The following is an 18,544-nucleotide window of genomic DNA, read 5'->3' on the forward strand; positions in this document are numbered from 1 at the left end:
GGCAAAGACGTCTTTGCCGACTCTTTTTTTGCCGAGTGCTCTTTACCGAGTGCAGCACTCGGCAAAGCCTTTGCCGAATGTAAATTGGACTTTGCCGAGTGCCCTTGGCACTCGACAAATTCACTGAGTCCGGTAGTGCTGGGCGGTGCATCAAGCACGACGGCAGGAACAGGTGCTCCCGTAGAGGGCTGCATCAGGAGCGCCGAGGGAAGGGTCTGTGCATCTCTCACGGCGGCTGGCACGGCCACGTGATGCGTGCACCCCGGCCCATCTGCCCGGGCTCCATACATGTGCATGTGCACGTCCTATCAATGCCTGTATGCCTAGGGCGTTTGTTGCCATGGCGGCATCATGCCCGGAGGATGCGCGTGCTTGATCGATCAGTGTCTACGCACAGGGTGTTCAGTCGATCAGTGACTGCCGCAAAGGCGCACGGCGGCGGGAAGCGGTGCATGTACGAGGGCGGCGCCGTGTGCTCCAAGAGCGTCCACGGCGGCGCGCACAGCGGCGGGAAGCGGCGCGCGGTGCCCGGGGGTGCAGCAAGAGCGCGCGCGGGCGCACGGACCGCTGCGTGAAGCATGGTGGTGGCAAGCGGTGCAGGGTGGACGGGTGCGGCAAGAGCGCGCAAGGTGCAAGGGAGCACCGAGTACCGCAAGGCCCACGGGGGGTTAAGCCCCCCCTCGAAGCAGTGGAACCCCTGTGAGCCCCCATGAATTTTTAGGCAAAGTTCTATTGGGTAGGGGGTTGAGACTTAACCTCTGAAATATTTTCTGGATTCGCCACTGATCTCGTGCACATACTAAGAAAAAAAAGTGCATCTCTACCGCCAGTAGCCCAAAAGTCCTGCCAAAATAGCCCACGCTGGGCGTGAACACATCACGCCATGACCATTTCAGATGTGGCCCAATAAGCAACATAGTAGTACTGTACCTTTTTTTTTGGTCTATCTAGCCAACGACGGGTTGATTTAACCCCTTCTATCAACTGAATTTTTTATATGCACTTACACTATCTTATAGTTATATTTACACCGACTTATTATTATATTTACAATGATTTCTTCAGTGTAATTTATTGGACAGAGTGATGTAATTTGGGAATAGCATAAATATATGCCAATTTTTTCAAAAAAAAAATACAAATTATTTTTATGGATTCCAGACACCAAAGAAATATATGTCAAATTGTTCATAAAATTCAAAAAATATACAAAATCCACACAAAACTGCTGCAACCGGAAGGGGCGGCACCAGGGACGCCCGTGTACACGCGTCCCCAGGTAAAACGAAACGGTGCCGGCCTCTGACGCAGAAAGAAACGGAGGGAGCAGCGCATCTGCTCCACTCTTGGTCAACCGACGCGGCCCCCACAAGCAGTCCCTCTTTCTTTTGCTCACGTACACGCTGCACTACTTGGCGGTGGACACGCAGCCTGGACGAGCAGGCCGCCTACGCGGCTCCCTCGAGAGAAGCCGTGGGGGACAGCGGGGGCAACCACGAGGCCGAAGTTATCCAATTGGTTCTCTATCGATGGCTGAGGGAGGACAGTTGAGGAGGATCGAACGCCATCCGATGACAAAAAAAAACGGTTGAGAGATGTCCCTAAATCAACCGGTTGACCATTAGCGTTTCTCTTTTTTTTATGGGAGGTAGTACTGTATTTGGTAAGTAGACCCTGGAGACATCCAGCACGATGCAAGAATCCAGTCTGAAAACGAAAACAGGTGAAGGGTACAGTTGAAACGTTCGTTGTACGCAAAGGCCACATTCGGGTTATAGTTTCACTGGTCAATCTGGACCATCCGCACATGACTCAATGGTCATGGTTGCATGCAGTTTGTGTTCAGTACAAGAACGTCTCAAACTCTTCCAATCGCTTCTGTAAACGAGTCGGGACGGGACGACACCGCCACAATCCATTAGGCTCTCTGTCCACTTGTTACAGCCAAAATTCCGCTGCCGATCTTCCTCCGACACTTACTATTCCAAGGTATAGCCATGTAACTTGCCGGCTTTAGCTAACACCTAACAGGGCAACAAACAACACGTAGCGGCCTGTTTGGTGAGACTCCCATCCCATCGATGTTTATCTGAGCCTGAACATACACGAAATATCCTACTGCACTCAGCGACGAAGCCAGGAATCGACAAAGCCAGGGCTAGCTTCCTCTTCTTCTTCCTCCAGCCCCTCCTTGCCTTCTTCTTCCTCCTCATGGCGGTAGCCCGGGCTAAGCCCGGGCTCCATGTAAATCATGGCCGTAGGGGGGGCTGGAGCACGGGTAGCCCCCCCGCTGGCTTCGTCGCTGACTGCACTGTCCACGTCTCACGCGCCACGCCAGCGAAGCGAGAGTACGTCTGAAAACCACGGCTCCACGTCCGCACTAGACCACACGTAGTAATGCACAAGCCAGGCGCTAGTTATCATGCATTGCGTTATAAATTTAGGCATTTTCATTATCAGTTTAATCTAGAAAAGTAATACCAGCAGGTTCGTGATGGCATATATGTGCATGTGTATATCTCTAATGAACACTACAGCATGCAGTGATAACATACAGATGAACACATTAGCAGCGAGTACAGTAAATCACAGAGATTAGAGATTACCCAGAGGGTCCCATGTCGAGGACATCGGAGGCTCCATTCGCACTAGTCGACATAGTGCGTTGCTTGAAGTCGTGGACCACAGACAGTGCGGGACGATGTTCGTAGTGCAATCCCACGAACGAATCACCAGGAAGAAGACGCCGCCTTGATGTTCCGCAAGCAATCACCAGGAAGAAGATGTACGAGGACGAGCAGTCGCGGATCGTTCCCTAAAAACCTAATCGCCGCTCACCCCGTGCAAGGTTGTTAGGCGGACGAGGGTTCCGGAGGCACTTGCTCTCCCGCTACTCCATGCGCGCAGAGGTACGGGACGGAAAAACCAGAAGGCTGCGGAGATGTGGTTCTCTCGGGATTGATTCCAGAAGAACTGGATCTGGACTGACGGATGACTCGGATATATGGACGGGGAGAAGAGAGGCAGCGGAGAATCCTAGGAGACGGAGATGGAGAGACGAAAGCGGAAGAGACAGTAACTACATCAATCAGTTCGCCTCCACCATCTAGAGGAGTAACTCCTGTTGTTATATGGATTAAGTGGCAAAAGACTGGCCACGCCCGCCCCGACCACGGCCCGGCCCGGCCGGCGGCGGCGGCGGCGCGCGCGCGCGTGTGGCACGTCTTTGTCCTTTTCTCAGCTTCTCAATTTAGATGAATAATTTCCAACCATATAAGCTGAGTCAACGTTCAGTCAAAACCCCGTATGGTATTAAACCATACAACGCTTAATGTTACGCACCATAGAGTTTTACTTGATTCATTAAATATTATATGGGTTAAGCCCATATTATATCCAACAATCTCCACCAAACTCTAGGGTTTGTAACAAAGTAGTCTCAGAACCACATTTCTTTTATATACCAGTGTTTCGATGGAGACTGTTAAGTTGAACATCCATCTAGAACAATAGTTTCACTCAGTCACAACTGAACAATGGACTAAGCCTTGAATTGATAGTTTTGTGTGAGTTGAATGTCACTAAAGTCCTTGGCTGATACTTGGCTGCAAAAGACATCCCCTCTATTTGAAGCATTTCAGTCATACTCCAGTGCCTTTCATGAGTATTTAGAGATCACCCAAATCTCATAGACTGTGACCAGCAGCCTGACTCATATAGGTATGCTCCTAAAAAATGTTCTATAGGACAACATTTTTGCTTTAGCAGGGCACTTGGAACACATTAAGGTAAGGCCAACCTGCCTTACAGATAGGAAAGACGTGCATCAGAAATGAGTCTTACTAAGGATCTTTTCTCACAATTTACTACTAGCTTGTTTCACCATTCTATTCACGGGATCTTCGATCACATAGAACAGGTTGCCACTATAGTAAATTTTAAGTGGGTCTCAAACCCATCTCTCTCGATGCATTTTCTATCACATTGCGTGATAGACCTTTAGTGAACTGATCTGCCAGATTGTTAGACGTATGAACATAGTCTAACGTTATTACTCTGGAGTTTCTCAATTTTCTGACAGATTTTAATCGTCTCTTAATATGCCTTGTTGACTTCATGTTATCCTTAGAACTATTAACCTTTATAATTACAGTCTGGTTATCACAGTTTATAGAAATAGCCGGTATGTGTTTTTCAACAACTGGTAAATTTATAAGGAGATCACGAAGCCACTCAGCCTTAGAGCCAGCGGTGTCTAATGCTGTGAGTTTTGTTTCCATTGTAGACTTCGTTAAGATAGTCTGCTTGCAAGACTTCTAGAAAACAGTGTCATCTCCAAGCGAAAACACATATCCACTTATGGCATAAAGCCCATCTACATCAGAGATCCAGTTAGCATCACAATAGCCTTCCAACACCTTTGGATATTCGGTATAACGAATACCGTAGCTCATGGTGCCTTTCAGATAGCGCATCACTCTCTCAAGAGTACGCTAGTGATCATCTCCTAGGTTTGACATAAACTGACTCAGCTTGCACACAACAAATGAGATGTCATGCCTTGTTGCACTAGCAAGATACATGAGCGAGGCAATGATCTAGGAATATCTCAACTGATCCCTTGCTATTCTTTGATTTTTTCCTCAATAGCACACTAGGATCATAAGGTGTAGGAGCAGGTGTACAGTCACTGAACCCAAAATGACGCAACACATTTTTCACAAAGTGGGTTTGTAACAGAGTTACCTCACCATCACCTTCTCTTTGAAGCTTGATATTAAGAATAACATCAGTCTCTCCCAAATCTTTCATCTCAAAATTTTTAGATAGAAATTCCTTTACTTCCTCGATCACTTTGAGGCTAGACCCAAAGATCAGTATGTCATCAACATATAAGCATAAAATGACTCCTTTACCCCCACCATACCGATAGTACACACATTTGTCAACTTCATTCACAACAAAGCCATCATATGTTAAAGTTCTGTCGAACTTCTCATGATATTGCTTAGGAGCTTATTTTAGGCCATATAATGACTTTAATAATTTACACACCTTGTCTTGTTGACCATTTGCTACAAACTCATCCGGCTGATCCATATAGATCTCCTCCTTCAACTCTCTGTTTTCAATAAATTTTCATGCTCATGGGGAATTATAAATTCATGACCAGTTGTGCTAGGTGTATTTTTTATGGGAAACTCATTCTCAAAAAATGTAGCGTCTCTAGATTCCATGATTGTATCAACAGCCATATCAGGAACACTAGAGTTAATAATTAAAAATCTATAACCCACGCTATAAATAGCATAACCAAGAATGACACTATCAACAGTCTTTGGTCCAAGCTTTCGCTTTTTGTTTATTGGCACATTCACCTTTGCCAAACAACCTCAAGTTCACAGGTAAGAGAGATTTAATCTCTTCTTCTCTCATTCCTTGAATGGTGTAATTTGTTTGTTCTTTGTGAACACTCTATTTAGGACATGACATGCTGTCAATATAGCACCACCCTACCATTCCTTAGATAGTCCTGTAGTCTCTAATATGGCATTAACCAAATTAGTTAGAGTGCGGTTCTTTCTCTCTGCAATCCCATTAGACTATGGTGAGTAGGGTGGCGTCCTCTCATGAATAATTTCATGCACTGCGTAAAACTCAGAAAATTCATTTGAGAAATATTCTCCCCCACGATCGAACCGCAAACGCTTGATTTTTTTCTCAAGTTGATTTTCTACCTCAGCTTTATAGACTTTAAAATAATACAACGCTTCATCTTTTGTTTTTAATAAATACACGTAGCAAAATCTAGTGTAATCATCTATAAATGTCATGAAGTATCGTCTACCGCCTTTAGTCAATTCGTCATTCATTTCGCATAAATCAGAATGAACGAGTTCTAATGGTGCCAAGTTCCTCGCCTCAGCAGCCTTGTGAGGCTTGTGTGGTTGCTTCGATTGCACACACACCTGGCACTTAGAATCTTTGACTAAGTTAAATTTTAGGATTAAATTCAGATTTGCAAGCCATGTGAGACAGCCAAAATTGATGTGACAAAGTCGTGAATGCCATATATTCGACTTATCCAAAACATTAACATTGTTCACCACTTTATTACACACATCATCAAGCAAAGATAAGCGGAACAAGCCTCCGCAATCATAACCTTTTTCAACAAATATTCCATGTCTCGACACAACACATTTATTGGACTCAAGCACAATTTTAAAGCCATCGCGACATATCTGAGAAGCGCTAACAAGATTCTTCTTGATGGAAGGGACATGCTGCATGTTCTTTAATAGCACCGTCTTTCTCAAAGTAAACTTCAGAACGACCGTACCAGCACCAAGAACACGCGTATGAGAATCGTTTCCCATCAGCAAGGCTCCACTCCTGCCAGCCTGATTGGAAATAAACAAAGAAATATCAGCACACACGTGAATATTAGCACCACTGTCCATCCACCACTCAAGTGAAAGACAAACTGAAAGAACAAAAGGTAAAGAATTACCATACCCAGATGTTTGTAACACCCCGGTGTTATGCCAGCATTTAGGCACTGCAAATCATGCATATCATGCGTCATCAAGCATCCTAATCATACATGCCCAATCATGAAAATAATAACTAAAACACTGCTTCAAAACATATAAAACATGTTGTGAAACATGAATGTTGCATACACTTGTTAGAGTTGTTTTGCCCTGATTTTTGCTTGCTAGGTTAGTAGAACTTGTTTGGTTATGATTGTAAATCATCTAGAAATGTTTAGTACAAATTTTGGAGCAAGGTTTGTATTTGATTTATTGCCAAATTTTGCTTTTTAAAATAATTCCCTAAAATTAGGGTTTTGAGTTAAAATTGACTTTAATTTTAGAATTCAAAATATATCAAGAATTTGGCTTTGGTCATAAAAGCAAAGTTGTAGAGAATTACATTCTAATCAATTTTCATTTTTGGTACATTTTCAAAAGATGTCATTTTTTGCTCAAAATGGTATTTCAAAGCTGGCATTTAAAAATTTCTTGAAAATATAAATTGAAAAAAGGGCTTTTCTCACTTCGCGGGCCGCCGTCTCGTTTCCGGCCCACGGCCGAAGCCAGCCTGGCCTGCAGCAGCAAGCCTCCCGTGCCAGCGCCGCGCGCCACGCTAGCCTAGCCCAGCCCAGCGCCGCGCCTGGCCTGCCTCCGCGCTCGCCCGCCCGCTGATGCGCCGCGCCGCGTCCCGACCATGGCAGAGCAAGCCCGCCGTGTGGCGGCCATGCGCCGTCGATGCCGCCGCGCGTCGCAGCCGGCCTGCGCCCGCGCCCACGCGCCCGCCTACTTCTGCTGAAGCTGCTGTGCTCGCTTGCACTCTCCCGCGCTGCCTCTCCTCTCCGCTAGCGCTGAGCTCACTCACTCTCCCCTTCGCCGCGCCACCGCACCCGCCGGTCAAATTCGCCGCCTCTCCTCCACCTCGGCTAGCAATCGTGCGCCCGCAGCTCCGCCTCGCTCTCCGGCACGTGGTGCTCACGCTTGTGCCGACTGTTGCGTAGGTAGCGCCTTCTAGCGCCTCGCCACCGTTGGCCATGGCGCCGCCGTGCTCGGGCGCCATGGAAGGCACCCTTCCTCCTCTTCTCCACCCTGCCTAGCTACCTGCCCACGTTCGCTAGCTTCTCGCGAACCGCATGTGCCCGCTAGCTTGCCCTGGCATGGCCGGTGATGGCCGCCGGTCTCGTTGGCCGAGCCGCGCCGCCGCGACGTCACGGCGCCGGCGTGGCCTTCGCCTCGGCCGAGCTGGGCCGAGAGGCCATGGGCCGACGCCCGGCCAGGCCGCCTCCCCTTCCCTTCGATCGGGCCGCGCAGGCCAAGTGTGGCAGTGGGCCGGCTGATTTCCGCGGGCCGGCCCAGTAGCAATAGGAGGATTCGTTTTCAATTTTTCTTTATTATTTGAAAATAGAAATGGTTTGGAAAATATTTGGATACTCAAATTTGCTCCAAATCTGTTGAAATAAATTTTTCTAGGTTCCTTATCACCAGATCTACTTGGGAAAATTATTGCATGTCATTTTTGGGATACTTTTCTGTAGAACTTTATTTAATCATGGATATTGCTGATAACTTGAAAAATATGTAGAAAAACCTATAGGCTTCAGAAAAATATGATTCTAAGTTTGTTGATCTTCTTATGTAATGTACTTCCTAGAAAAAATATGTTTCATGCATGTGCTGTGGGAAAATTTTGAGGTGTAGTTCAAGTGCCTTTAATGGCTAATTTTTGTTATTTTAGCTAGAGAGCAAACTTTGTATAAAACATGCATGTGATAATTTTTGTACAGTGATTGTATGCTATGAAGATCATAGGAAAAATGCTAACTCTGTTGTTTGACACTTTTCACAGTACAAAGTATTTTCATGTTCATAATTATGCCATAGCTTGTTATTTTTGTGTAGGCTAACCCACTTATTCAAATACCATGAAAATCTGATAGTAGACTATTTAGGGTAGTACTGTGATGTAGTAATTTTCTAAGATTTTTCTAAACAATAAAAATAGATGTTGCTATTCAAACCTATTATTAATTAGGGTTTAATTAAGTGTTGCTTTTTGTGTGATTAAGAAATTAGTAAAGCTTTGGTGTATCTTTGAAGCATTTAATAAGATGTGTTGATTTAGCATATTAGTAGTAGAAGAGAATGCAGTAGATGACATGTGCTTATAGTATATGTTCTTGGATGATGTTGACTACCTTGCATTCAAACATATCCATTGTATTCATCTCATTTGATGCACCGATTGCATACGCGCTTACGCACATTGCATCATATAGGATCGTAAACCGAGAACCCAGTCGTCATACCCGAGGAGCCCAAGGAGCAGCTCGAGGTACAGCCGCAGGAAGTGCCCGAAGCCGACGAGGAGGACGTTGAGGAACTTCCGGAGTGCCCCGATCATCGCCCGAGCTCCTTCGAGAGAGGCAAGCCCCGGAGCATTTTTCTCCCGATTTGCAATTATTAATTCAATGCTTTACTTTAATTGATGCATTACGTTCAGGAGTTGTTTGCAACTGTTGCTGCATTATACATTGTTTACCTTTGTTATACTATATCCTTGTTACCCTGGTATCCGCAGTCAAGTCAATGCTTAGCTGGCTTAGACCGGTAGAAGTCGGGTGATTCCCTGTCACCTGCGAGCTATAGGTGGTTATCTGGATCTGCTTGGATGACTATGAAGTCATGGTATAACTAAGTGTTAAATGAAGTTGAGACCGGACGGAGACTTGTAGAGTTTTGGACTGTAGTGCTTTCTGTCTGTGTCGATTAAGGACCGACCGTTGTTGAGCCTCGAGTCATGTTAAACGCATGCCTTACATTTAGCTAGCCGGATAAAGTACCTTCCGATCGCGAAGCTGGAAGATTATTCGGGCCGAGTAGATTGCCCGCAGCGCACTGTGCCGGAGCAGGTGTGGTAGGACACGGGGGCGAGATGATAAGACCAAAGTGCAGTCGGTCGGCCCCCGGGTACATGTGGTTCCTGGCAAACTCGAGATTTCTGGATAGTTGACTCGGTGATTAATATCTCACTTTAGCGGGTGAGTGAGGTTTGTGTAAGGAATAATTCACCAGCTGGTTAGGAATCGATTCGAATCGCCATCGCTCCTGGATAGTGAGCACTTGACTTGAGTTACTTCATCGTAGTAATGTTGATGGAACACTTGGACAGTTATAATGAATATGACATTATGGAAGTTGTTTAATGATCATTGGTTATCATTATCTGCTTAATCACATGTTTGCTCTAGTATAGGTGCAAATCTAGTCGACATGTTAATAACAATTAACTTGACAATAATGCTTTTGAAAAGGGTCTTGAAATGCTAAAAATGCTTCTTTTTGCAAATGAGTCAGCTACCCTACTATAAAGCCCTTCATAATCCTTGGTGTCACTTATTTTCGGTTATGTCGGGTAAGTCTAGCTGAGTACCTTCTCACACTCAGGGTTTTATTCCCACTTGTTGCAGATGGGCAGATGTATTACGGTTACTGTATCAATTGCCTTTATCCTACGATGGGTGATGCTTAGGACCATGGGCATGGTCATTCCTTATGTCTTGTCTGATGCTTTTGTTGGAGATGATTATTCGCTGGCACTGTATTTGAACTCCGTGTGTGTGTGGTTTGAACAAATGGCTTCCGCTACTTTTATTCGAACTTGTTTTGTAATAACTATGTTTAAACTCTGATGTATCTGAGATGCAAACTTTTATGTAATATGTGATGGTGACCGCTAAACTTATTACGATCTTGGTTGGAATGGAAGTTGGTTTGAAATCCTTCGTGATTTCACGGACTACCGGGTTATACGGGCTTAAGTTTGCTAAATCGTCTGCTCTGGCGGATGATTTTCTTACTTAATTTCGTATAATTGGTCGGTTCTGTTACAGCTGGCATCAGAGCATGGTTTAGCGTGTTACTGTTCACAAGTGTATTTAAAACAAAAAGACATTTTGAAAGCGTGATTTTCAAACTATAAAGTGTGCCAGTGGTCATATCCTTTATGCCCAGTTAAGAACTCTAGGTGGCTTAATTAAGTACTAACTTGGGGTTCTTGCATCATATTTCTCTTTCGTCGCTCATACGGCGTGCTATTGTATGAGTGCCACTTGTTTGAGTGGTAATGTATGGATCATTGCCTCTACGCCTCGGTAAGTGTGAGTTGTGAGAGCATGATCGAATATACCGCCGATCTAGGGTGAATGCTTATATGATGCTGGAGTAATTACATGTTCTACGCATATTTTACAAAGGTATTTTATGTGTAGGTCTTCCGTCTATTGAGGTGATGCCGTCAATAGGACAATGGTTCGGGTAGTTACTACCGTTGTATACGTATCTGGGGATTCGTGTAGAGCGTGTAGATAAAATTTACTGCTTTTATGCATTCATTGGGAATTGGGCTGAAATGAATCTTCTGCAGGTACATAACAACGCTATCGTGTAGAACGTATTAGCTACGTATTTGAGAGATCGTTTGTATGCCACCGAATTCGTCGTTAGAAATTATTTATTTCCTAAGTTTGTGAGAACGTACGGCACGTACATACATCAAATTACTTGTGCATTTCATTCATGTCAAGCATTCCTCCCCTTATAAATTGATTATCTCCTTTTGATAAAAGTTGTATCACCTAAAATATGTTTTTCCCGGGGTAATAAAAGAACTTTTGCTACAGATGGCCCGCACGAAGCAGACCGTCCGTAAGTCCACCGGAGGAAGAGCACCTCGACGTCCGTTGGCCCTGAGGGAGCACCGCACCACGGACACCTTCTTGAGCGAGTTTGGCATGCCGACTTTGCTTTGGAAAGTGCTCCATGATGTAGGGTACCCAGAGGGTCAAGAATCGGTGTACTCTTGGAATGAGAGTCAGTTAGCAGAGGATGGACTCGTAGTGGTAGAGATCACGGTTCCTGCTCTCGGTGATGCTCTAGATTGGGATGGTTGGCACTTGGAGTTTGAGGGTGATGCTTAGGACCATGGGCATTGTCATTCTTTATGTCTCGTTTGATGCTTTTGTTGGAGATGATTATTCGCTGGCACTGTATTTGAACTCCGTGTGTGTGGTTTGAACAAATGGCTTCCGCTACTTTTATTCGAACTTATTTTATAATAACTATGTTTAAACTCTGATGTATCTGAGATGCAAACTTTTATGTAATATGTGATGGTGACCGCTAAACTTATTACGATCTTGGCTGGAATGGAAGTTGGTTTGAAATCTTCGTGATTTCACGGACTACCGGGTTATACGGGCTTAAGTTTGCTAAATTGTCTGCTCTGGCGGATGATTTTCTTACTTGATTCCGTATAATTGGTCGGTTCTGTTACCATGTTCCTCCTCCAGTCTCGCTAATTATCATGTTTGCCGATTTCTTTTTTTGCTTATATTTGCGATCTAGGCACGCACTTGTCCAATGCTCATCACTTCCGTAAACAAAGCATCCTCCAGCTTTCTTGTTTTTTTTCTTAAACTGTGCAGTCTGCTTAGGCTTTGCCTTGTTGTTCTCTTGCATGTTCTTCTTCTTTTTATTACGAGATGCAAATGAGTTTTTCTTCTGCACCATATTAGCAGCGGAAGACTTAACTCCTTTTCCATGGTTGTCTTTTGCTCTCGCACTCTTCTCAACATCAAGAGATCCAATAAGCTCAGCCACGCTAAACTCTTGTCTCTTGTATTTTAGAGAAGTAGCAAAATCCCTTCAAAAAGGTGGCAACTTAGCGATTATACCGCTGGCCACAAATTTGTCGAGCAACGGACATAGGAAATGCTCTACTTCCTTTGTCAGCGCCTGTATCTCATGAGCCTGTTCGACCACAGAACGGTTTTCAACCATTTTATAGTCATATAGCTGCGCCATAAGGTACAGCTCGCTGCCAGCATCAGAAACCCCAAACTTTGTCTCAAGAGCATCCCATAACTCTTTGTCTGATGTGCAAGATATATAGTTTTTCTCATACTTGGGATGAAGTGCACTAATCACGACGCCTCGAAACAGGTTAGCGGCAGCCAAGAACTTTCGCTCCTCCTTAGAAGTAAACTGAGTCAACGTTCAGTTAAAACCCCGTATGGTATTAAATCATACAACGCTTAATATTACGCACCATAGAATTTTACTTATTCATTAAATATTATATGGGCCAAGCCCATATTATATCAACACATTGATGCATCATCAGTGAACGCCGTTGCCGACGAGTGGAAGACCGACCGCTCGCTCGCCGTGCCTGCCACTGCCACACCAGCTAGCTAGCTAGCGCACATCGAACGAGAGTGGAACGGGACATCAGCTCGCGACGCGCGCGCACGCACGCCGCCGTCGTTGCGATGTACGTAGACGATGGTGGTGGCTCGTGCGGCGCGAGACGACGCCATGGCTGACGCCGTCCCTCTCATCCGTGGTGGAGGCGTGGAGCACCCCGCACTACGAGCGAGAGGCCGAGAGCTATAGCTAGCTCGCTGCTCGTAGACTAGGCAGCGATACACAATTATTTCTCTGAAGAAAGGTGGCGAAATGAATATGTTTGTGCGCGCGCGCTGCGCAACGCGGATCTCGCGTTTCTGTGGTGCGTTCCAGGTCGGAGCAAATATTCCGCTCGCCGTGTCGCGCTCATGGGTCCAGGTGAACTTTCGCTTTCGGTCTCTTCTTTTTTCTCGCCATGCTTCAGCCAGCTCAGCTGTTCCAGCGTGACGCAGCGTCTTCCCCCCGAAACAACTCCAAAAAAAAGACACGGCCACACCGAAAGAGCCCGGCTTTATTCGGGCCGAAAAGGCTGGCAGGCAGGTTCATGTGAGATGATGCTCGTGCTCCCGTGTCACACACAGCTACTGCTCCCCCGTCTGAATCTAATGCGCAACGCTGTGAGGGATACGCATACGCTTGTAGGTAATGCAAGCAATGATGATTATGCATAGACGTGCTCATAACCACTGATAAAAGGAAGGATGGATGGGGTTTGGCACTTGGTGATCCCTTTTGAGGTTAGACAAAGCCGTAAAGCCCTCTCGCTCACTTCTCAAGGCACACAGAAGGATGAAAGACGAGATGCAGTGAACTTTAAACAGTAACCAATCCAGAGACGAGCAAATAATGCACACCGTACCAAGCTTTATTTGCTGCCCTTTTCTGAAATCATACAAGTCTAATCACCAATGGGAACTTTATCACGCGGCAATGCCACTGCAAGTATATTACAGATGGGGTAACATTTGGTCCAAATGCAACTTGTAATCACTTTAAGAGAGGGGCCAACAACACATGCGTCCACCATATATGACCACTTCATGGCTACAGCAAGCACAATTACAACCAAGATAACACGAGAGTCAAATGGAAAGAGGTACATTAAAGGCCTAATGCCGGCAACCTGTTGTCTTTTACCTTTGTTCTCCATTTATTCACAGGCCAATTTTGTATCAAAGCTGCTCAGACAAATGGCGAATGCCTGGAAAGCCGAGAGAGGGTAGCGATAGTCCATTGTGAACATATCCCTTGCCACTTTTCCAAACTGAAGAATCGCCTTGTCTGGATCTGATGGAGCAGGCTGCGAGGGGGTTGGAGCACCTGCAGGTGGTGGGGTTGTCGTGGCAATCAGCTGGAAGTTCTTCACCGAGGCAATTGTCACACGGCCACGGAAGTTGAGGCACCAGCACTGCAGCTGTTCATGCCACCTAGGCGGCTTATTACGAAGCACCAATGGCCTCTCCTTGGTTTCACTCTCCTCTTCGTTGTCCAATCTGCCGCCAGCAATGTCAGAGAAGCGAGCACTGCTGCCAGGAATGCCCGTGAAGCGCGCACTGCTACCAGGAATGCCCGTGAAGCGAGCACTGCTGCCAGCAATGTCAGAGAAGCGAGCGCTGTTGAAATCCATGGATGAGTCCATGATGGACTTGGACAATGAGGTGGTGCTACGGAACGACTGCGAGAAGGAAGCCGTGCTGCGGAATGAATCCTCCAGAGCTCGAGGTACAATCTGCTCTGGCTGTCCAGGCACTATGCCACCTGGCTCCACTGATGAGGCGGGTATGGAGTGCAAGATGCAACGCATCCGCCTAGGACCTCTTGTGCCAAGAACATTGAGCTCATATGACACCTGTGCGATGTTGTAACTAACAGAAGGCAACTTTGGAGAGACTTTTGTGGAGTTGAACCTCCAGCTGGTCCTTCCGGCAGGAGGAACTACAGCTCCATTATAGGGGGGTTGTGTATCATAAATTAAAAACCTTGTGCCAAGGAAGTTCGACCTGAAAATTAGCAATGCTATGCTTGCTGTTAAACTGTCAAACAGACTAAAAAAAAACTAGAGTGTATCTTTAAAAGACATAATGTTTACCTTATTTTTCCAATGTAGGTCCTGCTTGATCTTGAGATGTTGCCAGAATCCATTGATATATTGTACTCGGTGCATGTGGTTTTGCGGTGTCTTTTAGCTGCTAAGAGGAATTTCCCACTTTCTGAAGTAACAACTGTGCACAGAAGAGAAAAATGAGTCGACAAATTCGATAAAGTAAAATAAGATAAACAATCCATTGATGATTTAACTACAAATATTCTCGTGATTAGGTTAAAAAAACAAATATTCTCATGAAGGTGATATTGAAACACCACACAATTTCAGAACCTAAGAGGTTTACAAGATATGAGGATATAATCATGAAATCAAACACTTAAACAATAAAAAAATATCTGGCTCATAATAATCCCATATGCTCCATAAAACAGGATAAAACTTATGAGCATTGCTATTGAATCTTGAAAGCATGCAAAGCATGTGACGTACCATTGCTAAGGCACAGGTAGAGATGGTAGGTGGATTTTGACCTATTCCTCTTTATAAAACACTGAATCATTGTATTTCCATCTCGAGGGCCAGGCTGTCAAAGAAACAAGCAATGTATCAAGGACAAGAAAGATATCTGCTGCTCAAGCCTTGGAGCTAATTCACAGCAGCATTCGGTTCAAAGATTGCTAACCGAAGGAGGTTGATTCTTCTCCCCCTTACCTGTTTTAGAGACACAGGGAAGGTGAGCTTCCCACAAAACTCCGGGCTCAACACAATCTCTTTACACATCTCCCTCCATGTCCTACAAACAGTTGCGAAGCAAACGACGTGCTTCCGTGCTGGCCAGGTGCTCTCATCAGCCTCCAGTCTCCGTATGATATCACGGATGAGTTCAGGAGGTAGATTCGCCCAGCGACTTTCACGAATTATGGAAGGTGAGTCGTCGACGACATGTGATGAGCTCTGGGTCTTCCCTTTGTGATGCCCAGTAAGGCCATAAATGCTTGCGAGGGTCACCTCGAAGCTTCTCCTCGACAAGCTGCCGAAGCCATCCCTAACATCACGGACTATGCTACGAAATGACATCTACGGTCACCAATTCCAGATAACAAGGCATACAAAATCCAGGAGACTATGGCCTGACAATGGAAAACAAATAAAGGTTACAAACTACTACACTAGGTTTTCAGGAATTTGACTTGATAGAAGATGAACAAGGAACAGGTAGCTTGAAGTGCCTCCTTTGAAATAACAACAGCAATAGAAAGTGCATATGCAAAAGAAACAGCGGCTACAAGCTGCCCCTGCAAAAAAAGAAAAAAAAAGAATTAATGAGAGAATGTTTAACATGGATGGAATTGACTGGCATATGGTCACATCATCACAACTTTTAGTTGATTAAACATAGACATCATAACTACCGGGCATAGCCAAACAAGAAACTAAATCAGATTCCAAATCCATCATTGGTCGGGATGCAAGCAGAGACCTTTGACTTGACTCCATAACCTATGTTAGGTCCGGAGCATCACTTTGAACCGAAGAAATCTAGGATTTTTTAAGCTAAACAAACATGGGCACATGTGAGTGCCCAATTCGCATGGGAGCTTCTGGACGTAGCAGCAGAACCATATTAAACACAGTGGCTGATTGACATACCATTTCGTCGAGGAATTGCCGGCGTGTACAGAACCAACGGTACAAGCGTACAAGCTACGACTCTACTACAAGGATCCATTATTTGAACGCTAAATACGCACGGTAAAAGTGTAGAAATCGAAAGGTTTCGCTCGTCAACGGCGCAATGGAACCAGCGAAGCTAAGAGAAGCAAGACTCCAGAAATAAATAAAAGGCCTAGAAGTCCAGATTCCTCCCAGAAATCTGCCCTGGAGAACACTGTGTCCAGCGAATCAGAGCATGCGACCTACCGATCTGGCAAGGAACGCCCCCGCCATCACCACAGCTCCACTCGCCACACACACTGACGGACCAAACAAACACTCCAAAACCTAAGAAGATCGAAACTAAACCAAAAACCACTCACCACCACCCCTTGTGTAACGGGAACTCACATTCCTGAAAGCCGACGCCGCCTCGCCCCGCTAGCGGGGACACACAGGCCTCAGATCAGTGCACCCGCCACGAGCTCGGCGCGCCCGTCGGTCTGTCCTTCCTGGCCACCGCGGCGCGCGCAGGCACGCGCGCAGCTGAAGGGGAGAGCGGCGAGGCGAGGAGAGGGGAGAGAGGCAGGGGAGGAGGAGGAAGAGATCGAAGGAATGAGGCGGACAGGGAACCGGGGGGCGCTGGGTTTGTTTATCCACCCGGCCCCCGGCGGTGGTGGGGCGGGGGCGGGGTGGGTTGATCGCACCTTTCCGTTCCGTCGCGGTGGGCGGCCTCGTAACGGCGTTTGGATGGGCCGGGGGCCAGGCGGCCAGCAGGTGGCAGCACCGGGCAGCGGCTACTTGCCTTGCCCCGGCGCTCACGCCATGAAAAGCGGGGCTTGCACTGCCCCCATTTGTTTGTTTTTCCTTAATATTTTTTTCAGTGCCTTTGTGCTTTGCCGCCCCGCGCGCCCCACACGCGGCACGGAGGTGGGTCTGCAGTGGTGGCCTCTGGTGGGGTGGGTGGGCCGGTGCTCGGTGGGGCGAGTCCGTGCACCGTGCATGCAGGGGCGGATCCACATGGGTGCGGCCCACCCACGAAAAATCAGAAAAACAATAATTATATTTAAATTTTCACCATATATATATACCTACACTATAAAATTCTATGCATCGACAAGGCTAACGCATTCCCTTAATTTTGCTCTAGCTCCGCAACCCTGCCCCGTTGAGCGAACAGAGGGAGTACATCGAGTCCGGGTACCGTGATCTGATCGATCCTCATCTGATAGCTTGTGACTCTTGTTTGTACGATCTCAATGGTGGTAGTACTCCTACTTAGGAGTAGTTTTGGAACAGTAACATTCCCTTCCTTTTTACCACGCGGTAGAACTAGCTAGTAGCAGCAACCGGTCAAACCGTATGATGACATGATACGGCAGCTGCACATGAGATCCTCAGAAGCAGCTCGCTCAACCCAAGAATCGTCGGCAATCGATTGTTCTATCATCGCGTACCGTAGTAGCCATACTTTGACGCTGGATGGTGCTTGTGTTAGATCAATGATTAGTACCTCTGTGTGTGTAATCCGTAGATCCGGGAAAGACCATTTTCTTCTTTCACTGTTGCGGCACAGCAGCAGCGTAGACGCCGGTGTAGGGGCAGCTCCGGCTCGGTGGCGAGACGGCGGTCCGGTGTACACCTGCAGGAGAACGACGGCGGTGGCGGGGCACATCCCGTCGCTGGCAGCACGACCTTTGATCGGATTAGGGTTTTCTGTAGGTGGGTGTGGCGGCTCCTTCGACCTCATGACACGCGCCCAGTTCCCCACTCCTCTATATATATATATATATATATATATATATATATATATATATATATATATATATATATATATATATATATATATATATATATGTTGTGCGACAGGGGTCCACCAACCAGTTAGGGTTGGGCTCCCCCGATCAGGGAGCAGAGGCAAGGGCCCAATAAACCGTTGGACGTATTGGTGGAGATCTAACTTACAGCTTGTCCGTGCTTGTCCTTTGACCAGTGGCCACAGTGCGCACACTCACAGTGGAGCGATTCTAGAAAAAAGAATTCGGCAAGATACAATGGCGCT

The 18,544-nt window shown here is 46.2% G+C and overlaps 1 protein-coding gene across 4 annotated transcripts; it reads right to left on the reverse strand.

The window, feature by feature from the left end:
* Positions 1 to 13,681: 13,681 nt before the first annotated feature.
* Positions 13,682 to 17,150, reverse strand: LOC136450826 (tubby-like F-box protein 3). 4 transcript variants are annotated; one of them, XM_066451457.1, is made up of 6 exons: positions 16,894 to 17,150; positions 16,059 to 16,124; positions 15,541 to 15,959; positions 15,319 to 15,412; positions 14,872 to 15,004; positions 13,682 to 14,782 (listed from the first exon to the last, which is right to left on the reverse strand). In XM_066451457.1, exons 3-6 carry the CDS (start codon positions 15,904 to 15,906, stop codon positions 13,933 to 13,935), a joined length of 1,443 nt encoding a protein of 480 aa, XP_066307554.1. In that variant the 5' UTR covers positions 15,907 to 15,959; positions 16,059 to 16,124; positions 16,894 to 17,150; the 3' UTR covers positions 13,682 to 13,932. The 4 variants fall into 4 exon arrangements, with proteins under 4 accessions (XP_066307554.1, XP_066307555.1, XP_066307552.1 ...); XM_066451458.1 differs by having other exon boundaries at positions 16,866 to 17,150; XM_066451455.1 differs by having other exon boundaries at positions 15,541 to 16,124.
* Between the last annotated feature and the right edge of the window lie 1,394 nt (positions 17,151 to 18,544).

This window comes from Miscanthus floridulus, chromosome 5, assembly GCF_019320115.1.
Source record: "Miscanthus floridulus cultivar M001 chromosome 5, ASM1932011v1, whole genome shotgun sequence".
Taxonomy (NCBI): Eukaryota; Viridiplantae; Streptophyta; class Magnoliopsida; order Poales; family Poaceae; genus Miscanthus; species Miscanthus floridulus.

Coding starts and splice junctions, on each gene's coding strand:
- LOC136450826 (XM_066451457.1), bottom strand. CDS start 15,906: ATGTCATTTCGTAGCATAGTCCGTGATGTTAGGGATGGCTTCGGCAGC. Junction 15,413..15,540: donor TCCCTGTGTCTCTAAAACAG/GTAAGGGGGAGA, acceptor TTTCTTTGACAG/CCTGGCCCTCGAGATGGAAA. Junction 14,783..14,871: donor ACCTACATTGGAAAAATAAG/GTAAACATTATG, acceptor GCTAATTTTCAG/GTCGAACTTCCTTGGCACAA.